A 17889-nucleotide genomic window follows, 5' to 3' on the forward strand; every position below is an offset into this window, starting at 1 on the left:
GAACACACTTATCTTTATAATTATTTGAATTGTGGTTATGTGTATATGAAATTACGAATAACAAATGTAGCATCAAATCATTATTTATTTCTTTGCATTTTAACTATGTAAACTATAAACTCATGCGTCTCACGGTTTGTCTCATTTTGTGAGCTAGCTTTGTTCGCTCCCCTTCTCCCCTGCTGGCCACGCCCACTCCTGCCCGATGCTCGCGGAGCTCCACGCCCATTAATCATGCATCTTTTGAAAAAATTCTGAAGTAGACTTTAACCGAAAGTGGGGGGTGTCATGGCCCTTTAAGTAAGGGTTGCTCGCCATGATTCAGAAAACGCTGACAAAGATGAAGACCTTTCTAAAATAAGAGATCTTGACTCTGGAAAGGCTGCAGCCTCTCGTGAGGTGAATGGACATCCGAGTAATCCACTCTTGTCTTTCAGTCAAAAAGGTATGTTATTGTTATTCTATACACTAAAACGCATACAGAGGATCTTAACATTTCTTTTTAAAATTGAGCAGTCTTTCATGTTTTCAACTTAGTAAAAGTTGGTATAAATTTTTGTTTGTATGAATGTGTATTAATGACACTACATTTGACATTACATAAAGTCTGAAACAGAGAGGAAGGTCATAGAACACCATTTCAAGAACCACTTTAAACAAATGAAGGCACCTGGAAAAGTGGACTGTGAAAAATGCTTAAACGCAAATAAAATTTTAAGGGACAATGGAAGAGATTGGAAAGCAGTAAAATACTTTGTGCACAACAGAATAATTTAAATCAAGAGGAATTTGCATTAATATCCCTGAGAGCTTGTGATGCGGTGTCATAATTGTAATAATAATATTATTTAATGTTATTGCTTTTATTGTGGTCTACCTGAAGCCTGGAGCCACTTTTCACTGAGGGCCTACTCACACTATGCCATCCGTACCGTGCCCAGGCCCGTTTCCCGGATCGTTTGAGAAGTGTGAGTGTGCTGAATCGGGCTCAAGCACGGTTCACTTGGCCAGCCCTGGCCCGGTTGGAAGAGGTGTGCCTGAGCGCGGATCACTTGGGCTTCGCGCCAAAGCCCGAAACCGAAAGCGAGACGTGACTTTTAAGGGGCTGTTTCATATGGATTTATTAATTATTCTTACTGTTCAGTGATCGCAAACTGCCATAGTTTATTAAAGACGTAAACTCCTCACAGCATGACAGCTGCGCGCCTTCAGCAGACCTCCTCATTCCTGCAGCACGAGAGCTTAATGATTGTTTATGAGCGCCAAAAGTGGCGGATCTGTTCAGTGAAATATCTGACTGCGTGTCACCGCATCCCTAAGGACTGTTTGGCGAAATATTTGACTGCATGTCACTGCATAACAAATGACTGAAAGGATATAACTAGAGAAATCTCCACTGTGCTATTGGGTGAGAGCGTATGGCAAGCCGTTTTAGCATTTACCTTGTTCTGACTATCCATAAATATATTTAGAGATATAATTATATTTTGACTAGTCATAATTATAATTCGACTAGTCAGAATAATAATTAGAGATATCTGCAATTACAATTGTACTAGTACGAAATCAGATTGGAGATATCTGAAAAATATTATGATTAGTCATAATCCTCCATTGAATTCCATTGAAAAATATTTGCAGATATCTCTAACTGAGTTTTGACTCGTCAAAAATCTAATTCAAGATATCTACAACTGTAATTCGACTATTAGTAAATTAATTAGAGATATCTTCAAATATATTTGTAAATATCTCTAAATATGATGAATTAAAGACATCTCCAAATGTATTATGACTAGTAAAAACTCAGTTAGAGATATCTCTAATTACAATTGTGACTAGTGTAAGCTGAGAAAATATTATATATTTTTCCTTCTATGCTAATGAAGGACTACAGAGACATTCCAAGCATGGGATGGGTCCTCCTGGTGAGGCAGAGTTCCTCACAGCTCCGATACACATCTCTGCCATTTGCTTACAGCAACCATGTGCTCTTTACCATACACAATTCATCTGCTTGTGTTCTTTATTCTGATATCTTTGTCATGTTTGGTGTCATTTGACAGTTTATGACTTCAGTGTTGTAGGGATGAAATCAACAGAGACATTGATTAATTGTGTTTCAATCTACAATATATTTACTATTGTTGGGTCATGGCCTGAGGAGAGTATGTTAATGTACTTCTCCCCCACTTCATCTCTTCAACTTTGTTCTCATGTTCAGCTGGTTTTGGGGGTTGGTTTTCACTCATGTTTGACAATGCTTTGCTCAGGGTATAATAGGGAAAGGTAACTGTTGATTGGGGAGAATGGCTTTTACTCTGCATCTCCCGCACACCGGTGCGTAGCCTCATATGCTAACAAAGGCAGTTTCACTGTCTTTGTTGCTCAGCAGTGCATATGTTACAGCTAATTTCTTTATACAGTATGTTAGTTTGTGTCATTCTAATGTCTGTATATTTGATCATGTAACTTAATAAACAACTTTGCCTGCTTTAAGACGTAGAGATTCTTTCTCTTTATCAATGATAACAACTTTAATGGAGTCAGATTAATTACAATGGAGTCAGATAAATAATGGATTTAAACACGCCATCCTTCAACTGCTTCCTGTTTCCGATTATTGGTTCAGAATAGCAGCGTAAGCTTCAAGCCTTACACTAGTCAAAACTCATTTAGAGATATCTGCAAATATTTTTCAATGGAAGTCAATGGAGGAATATGACTAGTCATAATATATTTGCAGATATCTCCAATCTGATTTCGTACTAGTACAATTGCAATTGCAGATATCTCTAATTGTTATTCTAACTAGTCGAATTATAATTATGACTAGTCAAAATATAATTAGAGATATCTTTAAATATATTTATGGAGTCAGAACAAAGATTTAAATGCTAAAAAGGCTTGCCATAGAGAGCGCTTCTGAACAGCGCAGCAGCGATGACGTAAGCGTGCCGAGGCCCGATATGGTGTGAGCGCGGGCCGTCGGGGGGACAAGCGTGCTTTGGCCCGGTTCGAGGCAACTGTACCTAGTGTGAGTACGGCCTGAGAGTGGAATTTCTGCATAACTGCAAGGAGGTTGGGGTGGAGGGTTGGCCTGGGGTGCTCTTTTTTTTTTAGTGAGCTTAAGCAATTTTGAAGGTAAACTAAGCTTGACAGTTTATCACTTTGAAAAGCATTTTCATTGTCAGCAAAAGCACATGACATACCCTCTGTTTGGGACTGTGAGTAATTTGTAAAAAACTTTTCCTTGATTTCATTCAAAATCTGTTTCTTATGTATGTGTCATATGTCAAAATGTGAGATAAGTGCTTTTAACAACTCAAAGTTTTTTATAGGCTGCTTTAACTTATAATAACATAAAAAAATAAAACAAAATAATACAAAAAAATAATATTTTTAAAAGAATATTAATACATTGTGTCATATTTTATCAAGCTAAATAATCCTGCAAGTTTATGGTAACTCTTTCTGTTAGATTTCTATCAAAAGTGTGTTTTAGTAGAACAAAACGAAATTTAAGTGTTTAAATTGGTATGTCACCGTTTATGATTTTTCCACTGTAAAAAGAAACTGAATACTACCAGTGAATAGATAAAAGTTATTTTATTTAATTTGTTAAATAAAGTTACTGTTGTGAGGTTTTCACTCTGTAATCCATTGTCCAAAAAGTTTATTTTGAGCAACAAAGACAGTTCAGGCTTAGAGACAGAGTAGTGTTGCTGCTGACATCCCCTCCTTCACTGACACCCCCACTGCTCATTTACATCTCAATACAGACGCTTCAGTAACACACACTACACTACAGAGAAGAGTTTTATATGCAGAAAGTACAGAAAAGAGTTTGTCAGTGGTGATACTAAATAGTGATCTGATTTTTTTACCTTTTAAGACCTTTTTTTTAGCTCTTTATATTAAGATTTTGGTCAATAAAACAATTTCAAAAGTATTTGAAAAACAGACAAATTATATTTGCTCCAACAGAGCCCCCTGCCCCACAGCACCTTTTCTATACAATATGTTATGCCCATTTTTATCTGTTTTGCATCATGTCGGGATATATACATTCATACAATACAAGTAGATAAAAGTTCCATTATATGTTCACTCATATATTGTACATATATACGCACACGAGTCACAATAGGCTTAGCAAATGTAAAATAAAGAAATAACATAATTTAGATAGAAAATAAAATAAAATGGAGGGTAGGAAGGAAAAAAAATGGTGAGATACAAATAAACAACAGTCAAATAGAAAATATTAAGTTTGGATCCATTTGTTTTATATATGTCAGCACTTGCTGCCAAATAAGATTAAAAAAATTGTAGAACTCATAAAAACATTGATTAATCTGCTGATGCTCTGTATGTTTTTAGCCTAATTTAACTTTTATTTGAGTAATAGTGCGATCTGCCGCTGTCACAGTATGCTGACGGATGAAAACAAAAAGGTGGAGGATCCAAATGTATTTAATGAGAAATCGTGCAGAAAAAAAGAAAAAAAAACAAAGTATCAAAATAACAATTAAACAAACAAAACAAGGAATTAGGGCAAGATACGAAAACACAGCTCAGGAACACTGGCAACATAGGAAAACACAGCTCAGGAACAACATACCAAACTAAAACAAGAAAAACCACTCAGTAACAAACAAACAAACGTGGTTGTATAAATAGTCCAAAAGTCAAACGGGAACTGGAAACAGTTGAGTATGTAATCAGTGTAAGTGAAACTGGGTGTGTGTACGTGGAATGTAGGGACTTGTAGTTCTAGAAACACTGTAGGTTACTACTATAGTTCGCTAGCGAACTACAGTGCCATCTAGTAATGACATGACAGTCATGACAGCTGGTTTTTGTCTCAACTGATGAGCTAAAATTCTACCCGTCTTCTCATTATGTTTGTATATTCTATAACATGTTTTATTTAATAAATTCTCAACATGTTTGGTGTTTAGAAGATTATATACAGATTGAAGTGATAAGCTTTGTTTATTTAGGGTGGGTGATGGTGTAAGGGCTAGTTTAGCATCTAATTTAATTATAGCATTGGTTAATTCCTTAAGCCTAAAAAATATTTATATTTTTTATATAGCGATTCCAATTTCATGTCCTTCGACCAAATAAGAACAAAATACAATATCCCCAAAACACATTTCTTTAGATATTTACAGATCTGCAGTTTTAGGATTTCTAATACAGTATTTCCAACTTAACCTACAGAAACATTACTTGACACTATTTTTAAAAACTAAACCAGTTCTCCACACTGGACTTCATGAGTGGAAGAATCAGTGTTTGAGCATGAATGTCATCCCAAGTCCAGAGGACAGTGTCCTTCCATACCTTGAGTTTGTTTGTGTCGTGTGTGTGTGTGTGACACAGACAAATTCAAGGTATGCGAGAACAAAGTATGGAAGGACACTATCCTCTGGACTTGAGATGACATTTATGCTAAAACCCTGATTCTTCCACTGATGAAGTTCAGTGTGTGACACACACAGAAAAACACATGTGTTGGGGGGACACCATGGTTAGAAAAGACCATCCATACTGAATAGAGGACATTTCCACCACAGCTACTAAATAGACGAAAAATGTGTTTCATGGAACATCTCAGTAACCACTGGTCCATGTCAATGCAAAGGCAAATTCAGACTCTCTTAATCACAGCAGCTCCCTAATGTGTCCACATTCAAAGGTACTGTTAAAATTGTCTCCCTACACTGAAAAAAAAAAATATTTAAAGATGATTCCTTGGATTTACTCAATTTTTTTACATTAAGTGGTTGTAAACAATTTAATTGTGTTGAATTTAAAGAAACAAATTAAGTTGAACATTGTTCAATTTAATTTGTTTGTTTAAATTCAACACAAATAAATTGTTTGCAACAGTTGTGCATGCAACACTTTTTTTGGCTACTGAAATTGTTCTAATATATGTTGCGATTTTTGCAGTTGTTTTGGTGAAATATTTAAAATAGGCTTTTTTATACATTTAGCCAACTGTTACTTCAAACATGTTTGAAATTTATCTACCGTACTTGTTGTGTAGTTCATACTATAGGCATTTTTTGTCTTGTTTTGTTTTTAGACAATAAAGAAATGTTGGCTTCTATGACTTTTGCATCACCTCACCTCTCCATGACTGCAGCTCAAGGTATAATCTCAATGATTTGCTGGGATCTCTGGGTTCAATAGACTATATTAAAAATGTTTGATGGTTAGAAATTTTGTTAGAAGCTCAACTTCTTGTCTTCTCTATTTATTGTGACTAGGGATGGAACGTTATGAAAATTTCAAATCACATTCATGGTGACCCAAATTATCATGATTATCAATATTATCACGGTTTAGATAAAATGAAATGAAAGTGTTTAAAAAAGATGGATGCACACTGAAAACGATCAGTCACCTTTATTTATTTAGCGCTTTAATAATACAAATTTGTGTCAAAGCACTGAATAGAATTTAACAGGATCTAATAGAATTCAGTGTCAAAAGAATATAATGACGAGATTAACACTCTATTTTTAGTTTAAGATACTTCATTACTGAATGCAGAAGCGTCGTCAGTTCTGTTTAAACATGATCAGTGTCATTAAATCAATGATAATTGCATGAAATTAAGTGTCCCCAACTAAGCAAGCCAGGGGCACATCTCATTTGTGTTGTCTGCAATGAAAAACAAGTCAAAGTAAATTTAGAAATCACTACTTTTTTTTGCCTTTTGTTATACAGTCCCAACTATTTCTGATTTCGGGTTGTATTACTACTATAATTGTTACTATAACTTTTTGTTATCATCTTGTCTGAACAATTGTTTTGTACACTGTACAAAATAGATGTATAGTAAGGTTGCATTTACCATTTAAACATTAAAATAATTAAGCTCAGTTCAATATGTCCCTGTAATTATTTATGTGGTAAAGAAAATCTGTGTAACAAGTGCAAAATTAATAAACATTATCATTTCTTAAATGTCACCCTGGTCTTGTCTGAACTTGTTAGTTAGTCTTTGGCTCAAAGCTGCTTAGGTCCACTTGCACACACACACACACACACACACACACACACACACACACACACACACACACACACACACACACACACACACACACACACACACACACACACACACACACACACACACACACACACACACATATATATATATGTGTGTGTGTATTTGTGTGTTTGTGTGTAAACATACATATATAAAAGAAACTGACCGTAAAGTCAGAAGGATAAACATATAAGTAGGAAGTTTCAGGAACTACCTCATTTAATTCGAGATTTTTAAACTAATTATTTTTATTGTTTTTAAAGTTTATTTTAATAATTATAAGGATTTTTATAACCCTTCAAGATTTTATTCAATCAAATTTTGATGCATCACTTGCTTTTGTTCATATCTCGGACAGTTTTACCTATTTAAGTTGATTAAAATATTAAGGACAAGAGAACATGGGTTACTCTACAACTATATATATTTTTATTATGGCAAGAATAAAAGTAAAAAAAAAAAAAAAGTACACTTACTAAAAAAATACAGATGCTTTTTAGATTTAGCTCCGCCACAATTCACACATCAGTGTCTGGCTGGTTTCTGTTCTCAACTGATGTTAAAAAGACAATAATGGTCCAACATTCCTGACCATTATCACCAATAAAACCTAGTAAAACAGGACATCAGTATACTGTAAACTGATAGCTTCAAATATTCCTTTCCAGTTATCAAAGAAATAATGGGTCCTTAATTTTAGTTTTGTAACTATTAAATTGTTTTACATTTAAAATTGTAACAGAAACATCAGTGTAAAATCTATGACTGGTGGAAAAACTAATTGTGTATCTGAGTCTCCACTTTTGCCATGGCCTCTTTTGGCTTAAAACAAACTTATCCCTCAGGTTTTTCCAAACTTTTCCTCATTTCCCACGGTTGTTGCAATTTCTAGCCAAGAATTGTTGGTCACCTGGTTATCCTTATGATCATGGATCATAAAGATGTCTGTACAGTTGTTCTGTTTCAGACAAAATCTCTTAAAGTGTTTCATATTCAACTCAAACAAGAGACTCGAGCGAAAACAAATTGTTCACCCAAGTCTCGTGAGCTCCGTCAGCCAAAATCGTCTCGCGCACACCTACAGCGAACCTCTGAAAACACAGCGATGATGTCACATTCGCCACGCGCACTCAGGCGAACTAAAGGACGCATTGAGTATAAACCATGCCTAATGAAATGTCTTGTCATTGAAAATAATCAAAGTTGATTTTTAGCACATCTAAATCCAATGACACACATTTTGTTTTGTTTTTTATTGCTCAGGTATCCATGTATCATCAAGATGGTGTGTAAAGGGACCATGGTCTGAGGAGGAGATACAAGCTGTGAAGAGATCTTTAAAGAGCCCATATTATGGGTTTTTGAAAATTCCCCTCCATGTAGTGTGTAACACAGCTCTAAGTGAAGTGAAGTATCCAGCTAAGGCTTAAATCTGTAAGAATACAGTGTTTAAAACTGTTGATTCATCTATAAAAGAGTCGACTCATAGTGCTTCAAACGAGTCGCCTTGATACCGATTCATTAGGTGTTTCGCCATGACGTACGAACGAAACCAAGTTATTCACGTGCACGCGCAAACCCGGGAGATTTCAAACCTGAGGCCCCGCCCTCTGACGCAGAAACCCAGACACACACACACACACAAACAAACACACAAACACACGCATACAAACATGCCAGTCGATTGAAGTCACACTGCAGATGGATATATTGAGTCTCTACCCAAAGATGAAACATCAGCATTATAACCAAGCAGTTGGAAACTACTGGAAACTTCTGGAAGCTACATGCTACAAAGAATACTTCATCAGCGTTTGTTAAAGGAAGGATCAGTAAAGAGTAACTTACTGATGGACGTCAGGATGGGTTTCTTCCTACCTTTCTCAAGTGTAAGTACGTGCGGTTAAAGTTGTTGCCTCGTTGACTCTAGCTTGCAAATGTATTTAGTTGTGATTTGTTACTTGTAACCGCGTGTACTGTATCAGGTTAAATGGCTATATTCTCTTATCACGTGCAGTCACGTTAAAAACGCGACGCGTGCTGCTTTGTTTACGGATCTCCGTGGTAGAGTTCTGCATTCCCGCGGCTGTCCCCGCGCCAGATTTCTGCGGCGCGGGAATAAATTTCCGAATAAATCGCGGGAGCGGTCGGTAACGGGTTCAATTTGGGACGGGAGCGGGCTGTCTAGCAATATCACGGATACTGCTATGCGAATGAGAAAGAGAGAGTCTGCTTGGTGCTTGTGTGTGTGTTAGTGCGCACGCGCGCGTATGAGAGAGAGAGAGAGAGCGAGCGAGAGCGAGCTTTGTGTGCTTGGTGCTGTGTGTGTGTTTATACAGACATCTTGGCTGTCTGGACTGTATAGCTGGGTGATTTTTGGTTGTGTTCTCCCCCGCTCTAGCGGGATCGGGCGCGGCGGGCAGAAAACGGAGCGGGTTCTCAGGCTAAAACCTGGCGGGTGCGGGCGGAAGCGGGAGCGTTGTCGTCCGGAGATGTGTGTGTGTGTTTTTGTGTGTGTGTGGCAGTTAAAATCCACGCCTACACTATCGAGCGTGTATGAACTGTGATTACTTTTTATATTGCTGATTAGCTATTGGCCATTTCACTCTCTGACTGAAGGCAGTCGACCAATCGCGACAGACTGTCATCGGTCCAATCAGCGCAGATTAGCTTCGCGCTAAGGAGGGGTTTGGGAACAAATGAATCACTGGACGATTCATACGGGAGTCGCTGGAATAATTAGGTAAAAATTAATGCAGATTATAAGACCATGAAAGTGTTTTTTGACCTTGCATGCATATTAGACTGTTGTTGGAGACCCTTACAACCAAGATATGACCCTATTTCATGTATAATATGGGCTCTTTAATTTAAAATAGTGTCACTGTCACCAATGAGCAGTGTCTGAAGGGCCAAGAAAAGGAACAACCTAACTTTGCCCCAATTTACACTAATACGTTTTAGTTTTAAAACGCATAAGTTTTGCTATGTTTTCGCCATCCATCCACACTACGTCAGAGTTTTCAAGCGCAGAAAACTGAGCTTTTTGAAAACGCTGAAGAGGCCATTTTCATTTTTAAAACGCTGCTGCTTCGTGTTAGTGTGGATGGGGAGAAAACGGAGACACGGGAAAACGGATTGGGGCTTTTTCCTCAATATTAAGTAGCCTACAAAGTTCAGTCTTATATCCTCTCCTTGTAGGCTCAGAGACTTCAGACTTCGCAAGTTTGATATGGAAAACAAACTCGCGAGGACAAGTCGAGTAAATTTCTAAAGTAAACAGTGTACTTTTTAACCACACTCACATCATCCTGACTACGGTGTTTCATCTTAACAATAAAATGAAAACATGATATAAGGAACTGCTTATTTTCATTTTAATATTAACTTAACAGACACTGCAAATGTTGAGGTGTCGTGTAGCTACATATTTATATGATCGTCATCTTTACTGTATGCATATTAATAACAAAACGGAGCTGCTAACATAACCGACTCCTTTCATTTTCAGTAAAAATACGAAACAGCCATTTAACACATGTGTTGTGTGTTAATAATGACAATGATTATTATTTTCAAAAATCTTTGCTTAAATGCAGATGAGTTAAGTGTAGAAGTCAAACATAATGAAATCAACTAATGAGCTAAATATATAAACATCAGTTCTGGCTGGTAACGTTAGTTAAGCTTGCATCAGCTGACTTTTACCTCATCACGTCTACATATAGGAATATGATCACTATCACAGCATACATATATTTAGCGCCTCAGTATTATCATCTGCTATCGTGTTCTCCAGAGCTCATTTACTCTCCTCCACCCCCAGCTCTTCCTCTTGTTCAGTCAGGATTTATTATTCCAATTCCCCTTGAATCAATCTAAAGTCTAAATTCCTGAATTATTCTGTACATTTGTTACCAACATATGATATCTGCAATACATTATGTTAGTTCTGTTCTGCTAACTTTTAGGGGGGTTATGACTGGTCTACCTGCTCTGTATGCATGGAGTTCTTACCCAGAACAGAACCATACCACCAATCCAAACCACAGGTGCTGGTCATATAATTAGAATATCATCAAAAAATAGATTTATTTCACTAATTCCATTCATAAGTGAAAATTGTAAATATATGCATTCTTTCCACACAGACTAAGTTTTGAGTGCTGTGCATGCTCATACATTTCATCTTCATACTTTTCAGTTGGCCAAGATTTCTAAAAATCCTTTCTTTGTATTGGTCTTAAGTGGTACTCATTTTCTGAATTTGGGGTTTTCATTGGTTGTCATCAAAATTAAAAGAATTGAACACTAGAAATATATCAGTCTATATAAAAGTTAATGTAAAGTTTCACTTCTTAATTTCAAGTTTCACTTCTTGAATGAAATTAGTGAAATCAACTTTTTGAAGATTTTCTAATTATATGACCAGCCTGTATGTGCTAATAGTCAATTAATCCTCTATAAAGATGATTCAAGATAAAGTGGTCCTGACAGAGTTATAGAAATGTGATAAGGTTGTCTGTCGATTGAGGTTGTTTAAGTGTATTGAGACTATAAACCTACGCTATACAAACACGACTGGTTGAGTTCTGTTCATCCAAATAGTGAATTATGTTATATTATGCTTGTTGCAATCTATAAACTCTTACTTTTACATTTTCTAGCAAAGCTCATAAACTCTGTTAGAGATCCTTTTTAAAAATGTAGGTTTTAACATACCCTCACTTTATGTATTTTGTGACTATTTCCCAAAGTAGATAAACATGTTTTTAAAGAGTGGATTGGTAAGGAGCAAGTGTTATTGGTTATATTTGGAGAAATGAAATTCCTTTATCCATGTTGTTGTTGTTGTTGTTGTTAGTCCACGCCACTTCTTAAGGTAGATTTTATGGGCTATAAACCAGTGGATGAAAACTCGCTCATTTTGAGGCAGGAACCGGCGGACGTACAACAACTTTAACCATGAGGTAAACACAAAACAAAACTTTCCATACGGAGCTCCTTCACGGGGCCCCACACTTGTAAACAATTGCTCCATCGGGCTCGCGCTGTTCGTGCGGTTATCGGTCCCACCCAGACTCATCAGCGCTACCAAGCTGACCAATCACAAAGCTTGCGCTATGCGTCGTTGCGACATGTAGTTACATTTTTTGAGAGGTGCACGTCAGGGCTATGTGTCAACGCGTAGGCTGCACCGTTGTATACGCGTGCGTTTGACGCAGAAGTATAAATCAGCCTTAACTCTCCCTAAATCCTCTCCAGATCTTTCTGAATGAAACACATACTTTACAACATCTAATCAACTCCCAGTAAAAAAAAAAAAACAAGCCACGCCCTCTGTTTACTTATTTAATATTTAATTTCTCTAGGACCTGCAATACAATACGAACAAAAAAGTGGTCGCAGCTTCCAGTTCATGCAGACATTAAATTACCTTCAGTGTGAATAAAGTATTTACCTCCAACAATTTCCAACAGGTTGAGTGTGATTTCGGGTGCTGCGTTATCTGCCGTCCACTGCACTGCAGCGTTCAACACCCTGTTCATCACCGTCACCTTAGTATCGTGAAATATCAGGCCTGCAAATCAGGAGAAGTGACAAGAAAATGATTCATTGGAGTAAACATGCATCAAGATTATTATACAGTTTTCATTTTAATATTATTTTAAAATGGGGTGTATTTATTTTTGTGGGCAACATGTTGACTCAGTGGTTAGCACTGATGCATCACAGAAAGAAAGTCGCTGGTTCGAGTCTGGGCTGGGCCTGTAGGGTTTTTCTGTGTGGAGTTTGCATATTCTCCCCGTGTTGGGTTTCCTCCGGGTACTCCTGTTTTCCCCACAGTCCAAACATATGCGCTATAGGGGAATTGATTAACTAAAGCCCCGTTTACACTAATGCTTTTTAGTTTGAAAACGCATAAGTTAAGCCGGTTAAGCCATCCGTCTACACTACGCCAGAGTTTTCAAGCGCCGAAAACGAAGTGTTTGTGAAACGCTGCAGCGGCCGTTTTCATTCTAAAATGTTGCTGCTCCGTCTCAGTGTGGATGGGGGGAAAACGGAGGCGGGGCTGCTGAGATTTGCTACCTGATTGGGGCTTTTGTGTCATTGCGTATCCTTCCCTTACTCGTCAAGCCCCTATTACATGACTATAACAGATGGCTTTAACGCTACCAGAAGACAGCAGACCAGCCTTCACTGTAAACAACATGGACACAGAAATGGGAGCGTTGTTTGCACTATTGTCTGTTTTAGGCGCCATTGTGCAGTTATTCATTTGTTACGTTTAGTAACAACTCGACCTCGTCATCTGTCCACAAAAATAACAATAACAACAACCAAATGCCAAGCGAGACACATGCTTCCTGCTTATACTAGAACGCGCATGCCCAGAGGGCGCAAATGGTCACGTGATATACGTTTTTGGTGGCTTAGTGTAGCCCAGGGGTCACCAATCTCGGTCCTGGAGCGCCGGTGTCCATGCAGGATTTAGCTCCAACTTGCCTCAACACACCAGCCTGGATGTTTCAAGTATACCAAGTAAGACCTTGATTAGCTTGTTCAGGTGTGTTTGATTAGGGTTGGAGCTAAAATCTTCAGGACACCAGCCCTCCAGGAACAATTTTGGTGACCACTGGTGTAGACGAAGATATGTTCAGAAACACTAGGTGAAACGCTACTGTGGGCGCGGATCGTTTTTGATCTAAAACGCCGTTTTAAAACTAAAACTCACTAGTGTAAACGGGGCCTAAATTGCCGTAGTGTATGAGTGTGTGTGAATGTGAGTGTGTATGGGTGTTTCTCAGTACTGGGTTGAAGCTGTAGGAGCATCTGCCACGTAAAACACAGGAATAGTTGGCGGTTCATTCTGCTGTGGCGACCCCTTATAAATAAGGGACTAAGTATGGAGTTAGATTTGTTTCTTTATTATTCAATCAAAAATATTTAGTTTTAAAGAAAAAATTATTACGGAGTAGTTAAAAACTAAAAGGTTTCAAATAAAAAAACATGTTTAATTAAAAAACGATTTATTATCAATGGTAATAAAATATTTTGGATTACAAAAAATACACTTTTTTGTCAATTGTCCTATTATGCAGTTAATTAATTTCATTAATGAATTTTCATTGCACACTCATTGATTTTGCTCTCTGTTCTGTTGTCGTTTATTGCACATTTAGAATCTTTGCTTGCGGGTTGAAATGTTTTGCTTGTGAGTTAAAAAGTTTTGAACCCATGTACCCTAAAGTTAATGTTGTGGCTTTATTATTCAAACAAACATGAAGTTTTTGACCAAAATTAGGTACAATGCAATTAAAAAATAAAAGATTTCAAATAATAAAAAAAAACATTAAAATAAAAAAATTGCACTGCAAAAAATTAACTATTGCCATTTTATGCAGTCACCACCAGATAAATTCATTATTATCATTCATTCTGCTTTTGCTTTTGTTTCATTTTTTGCGGATCTAAAATCTTTGCTTGCGAGTTGAAAAGTTTTGCGAGTTGAAAACTGCAGCTCAGTGGGCGGCATCTTCTGAGAAACCTTATTATATTGGCCAATCTTAATTAAGGTCACAGGTTGGCCCATTACGTTTTCGTGCGATTGGACCGGCAGTGTTGCTAACTTAACTTTGTATTTTTTCTTTTTCTTTGATGCAGTCCTTCTTCTCATGCGGTCTTTAAATTATTGTCTATCACATCAATAGATGTGAAGAAAATCCTATTGTTTACTTCTGTGTCTGGAACAAAGTGCTATTATGCTTCTCTTGGATGAATATAAATTACAAGGCTGAGCTTTACTGCTGAATGAGACACACACAAGACAGTTTATTCAATTCACATTTATTGCAAGTGTTTGGCCTGCTGGGGAAATCAAGTTCTTTCTGGAGCAGTGATTGGTCACTCTGGGGATGATGAGTGGAGATCGTGAGGCAGGCCTTCTCGTCTGGAAGAGAACAGAGTCAAGAAAATCAGTGTCGATGTCTAAATAAAGCTGAATTTGAGTATGAATTAACATGACCTCTGACCCACAGAGAATTCTATATATACATATGTGTGTGTGACATACAGCATGTTCCAGAAGTGTTACTAAGCTCAGTCAGATGTCATGTCACTTAAATGAGATGAAATTACCTTTTAGAATGTGTCCACACTAGCTCCTGCTCCTGAAGTAGGCATAAGCAGCACAGACACCTATGCCGACTCCGACCCAGGCTGCTGGACTGCTCACCGCAGCTTTCACAGCACTTTTCACATTGTTGGAGATCCTTTTTCCCCATGAAGACTCGCTGTTCACTCTCTCTTCTGTTTCATCAGCGGCCTCTCTCTCTGTTTCTCCACTGGTCTTTCTCTCCTCTGTATCTCCAGCGGCCTCTCTCTCTGTTTCTCCACTGGTCTTTCTCTCCTCTGTATCTCCAGCGGCCTCTCTCTCTGTTTCTTCACTGGTCTTTCTCTCTTCTGTTTCTCCAGCGGCCTCTCTCTCTGTTTCTCCACTGGTCTTTCTCTCCTCTGTATCTCCAGCGGCCTCTCTCTCTGTTTCTTCACTGGTCTTTCTCTCTTCTGTTTCTCCAGCTGTCTCTCTCTTCTCTGTTTGTCTTGGAGAGCTGCTGTCATTATCTGAGAGGACCTCAATTGTCTTGTCTGGGCCCCACATGATGATCAGAGGTTTATTCAGTAAATCAGTGAAGTTCAGAGCTTTTTGTGCTCGCACTGCATCACGTCGATGATGGAAAGTCACAAAGGCATAAGCAGGAGAGATGATGTTGTTTCTGCACACTTGCACAGTCGAGATGGACCCCAATGCACCAAACTTTTCAATAAGCTGTTGTTCAGTAACCATTGGGTGCAGATTGCTCACGAGCAGTGTCTTCAGCTCAATAAAGCGGCTCGTGGGGACCACAGGATCTGGTTGCTGGTCCCGTCCTGAATGCTCAAAAGTCACATAAATGTGTCTGCAATTAGTGTCTTCATCAAAAGAAAAATCCAAAGAGTGGATTTGGCTGAACTGTTTCATTGACTCAATCAGTTCTTGTTCGTCCACATTTGGGTCCAAAGTCAGAACAACCGATGACCACTCGTGATGAGGGTTGTCTGAAGACTGATTATAGTAAGAATCCATAGCGAACGAGTCCTTCACAATCACAGATTTGTCAATTCGTACAGTCACTGTGTGATTTACCAAGTCACCGTCCTGAATGCTGACAAACTGAGATGAGCTGTTCTAACATAGAACTACTATAGAACACATTCTATGACTGTCGTTGCTAAGCAACCATAAGTTGGGAGCGCGTGTGTGCACACAAACAGGATTCTAAATTGTTTATAAATGAATCTTAATCTGTTGACTATTAGATAAACTATTTATTACTATTGTTTTATCTTACAGATGATTGTTAATGTGCTGTTAATTATTATTTATTAGAAAAACCACCACTACTATGTCAATTGTTTTTATATGTCCTATTTAATGTAAACATCACAAATGCTTTGGAGAGACATATGGAACATTTGTCAAGCCAATAAAATAATCTGAAAACATTGACTTTCTCTGTGTGTGTGTTGGTATTTTTAAAGGTTTAACATATACATCTATTGAAAAATAACCAGTTTCTGTTGGTTTACAGAAGCTTTTAGCAGAAACCTTTGTCTCCTCAGCTGCTTCAGTTTATTTAATGAAGGATTGAGTGCGGAACAGTTTCTTATCTGAAGATATTCGGTCACAGAACTAAACCTACCTGCAAGAGTGATTTATGTTTGACTGAATAGAGTTGATAAAATAATAATATTCACGGGTGTACAATTCCTAAATTCACCTCTCACACCATATCCCTTATTAAGCGTCTGTATATACTTAGAAATAATGTATGTATGTATGTACGTATGTATGTATGTATGTATGTATTAGGGATGGGAAGATTAACCGATATGTATCGATACGCGGTTATGCGCGTTCACGATGCGAGTGCATCGGTTGAGCAGCAGAGGATGAATGAAATTTTGGAAGCAAATCGAGATGCATCGGTTTTTGCGAGATGCATCGATTTTTCCGAGATACAGCTTATATTTTTAATATAGAATGTATTTTTTTATTTATTAACAAGTGTTGTCAACCTGTTTTTGGCGCATAATTTAATCGACCTACATAAAGTAAGCCTTAGCAACGGATTTGCGGATGTGCACACACTACAACTCAGTGTATCAGGTGTGCGGATGAAGCTAGTGGTGCGCCCTCAGAAAGCGCGAGAAGCAAAACAAACATTTTATTCCCCACTGAGTTTTAAATCTAAAGTATGGCAAGCAACATTATGGATTTAAGGATGGACGACATGACAGGACAGATGCAATTTGCAAAATGTGCCGCGCATCTGTAAAATACGCGGGCAGTACGACTAATCTGATATCTCACTTGAAGCGGCGCCACGGTGTTGTTGTGGAAGCATCTTCCAGTGTTTCTGCATCCCCGGCTTTCGCACTGCTTCAACCAGCTCCAAAAGTGGTGAGAAAAGCATTGCAAGTTTTTTTTTTTTTTCCATGCGCAACAGTTCTGCTCGCTCTACGCCAATAACGGATGCTATTGCATTGTTCATCTGCAAAGATATTCAGCCTAGTGTCACGGAGAACGAAGGTTTTAAACACCTCCTCCTGTTAATTTGTATTTAATAATAATAATAATAATAATAATAATATTAATAATAATAATGATAAAAATAATTGGGTGTCACGGTGGCACAGTGGGTAGTTTGACCACCTCACAGCAAGAAGATTGCTGGTTTGTTATATTTTTATTAGCCTGTTGTTTACAGTGACAGTGT

The 17889-nt window shown here is 37.7% G+C and overlaps 3 protein-coding genes across 5 annotated transcripts in view; all 3 read right to left on the reverse strand.

The window, feature by feature from the left end:
• The window catches only part of timd4 (T cell immunoglobulin and mucin domain containing 4), a 1098921-nt gene that overhangs the window by 182140 nt on the left and 898892 nt on the right, over window positions 1-17889 (reverse strand). The gene's annotated exons all lie outside the window — the stretch shown is intronic.
• LOC147838868 (putative E3 ubiquitin-protein ligase HECTD4) overlaps window positions 12412-17889 on the reverse strand; it is a 123236-nt gene continuing 117758 nt past the window's right edge. The window contains exon 19 of the mRNA XM_087301583.1: window positions 12412-12653. The gene's annotated coding sequence lies outside the window, so the exon portion shown is untranslated. The remainder of the gene's footprint in view (window positions 12654-17889) is intronic.
• LOC147838869 (uncharacterized) lies at window positions 14905-16961 on the reverse strand. 3 transcript variants are annotated; one of them, XR_015520404.1, is made up of 3 exons: window positions 15572-16939; window positions 15212-15519; window positions 14905-15023 (listed from the first exon to the last, which is right to left on the reverse strand). XR_015520404.1 is itself a non-coding variant. In XM_087301591.1 (3 exons), exons 1-2 carry the CDS (start codon window positions 16194-16196, stop codon window positions 15231-15233), a joined length of 915 nt encoding a protein of 304 aa, XP_087157717.1. In that variant the 5' UTR covers window positions 16197-16943; the 3' UTR covers window positions 14905-15023; window positions 15212-15230. The 3 variants fall into 3 exon arrangements, 2 of the variants coding, with proteins under 2 accessions (XP_087157717.1, XP_087157716.1); XM_087301591.1 differs by having other exon boundaries at window positions 15212-15500; window positions 15552-16943; XM_087301590.2 differs by having other exon boundaries at window positions 15212-16961.

The sequence above is a fragment of the Danio rerio genome, chromosome 21 (genome assembly GCF_052040795.2).
Source record: "Danio rerio strain M-AB ecotype USA chromosome 21, GRCz13ab, whole genome shotgun sequence".
Classification (NCBI taxonomy): Eukaryota; Metazoa; Chordata; class Actinopteri; order Cypriniformes; family Danionidae; genus Danio; species Danio rerio.

Bases quoted from the DNA above. Each gene is read 5' to 3' on its own strand.
- LOC147838869 (XM_087301590.2), bottom strand. From the start codon at position 16,196: ATGGATTCTTACTATAATCAGTCTTCAGACAACCCTCATCACGAGTGG.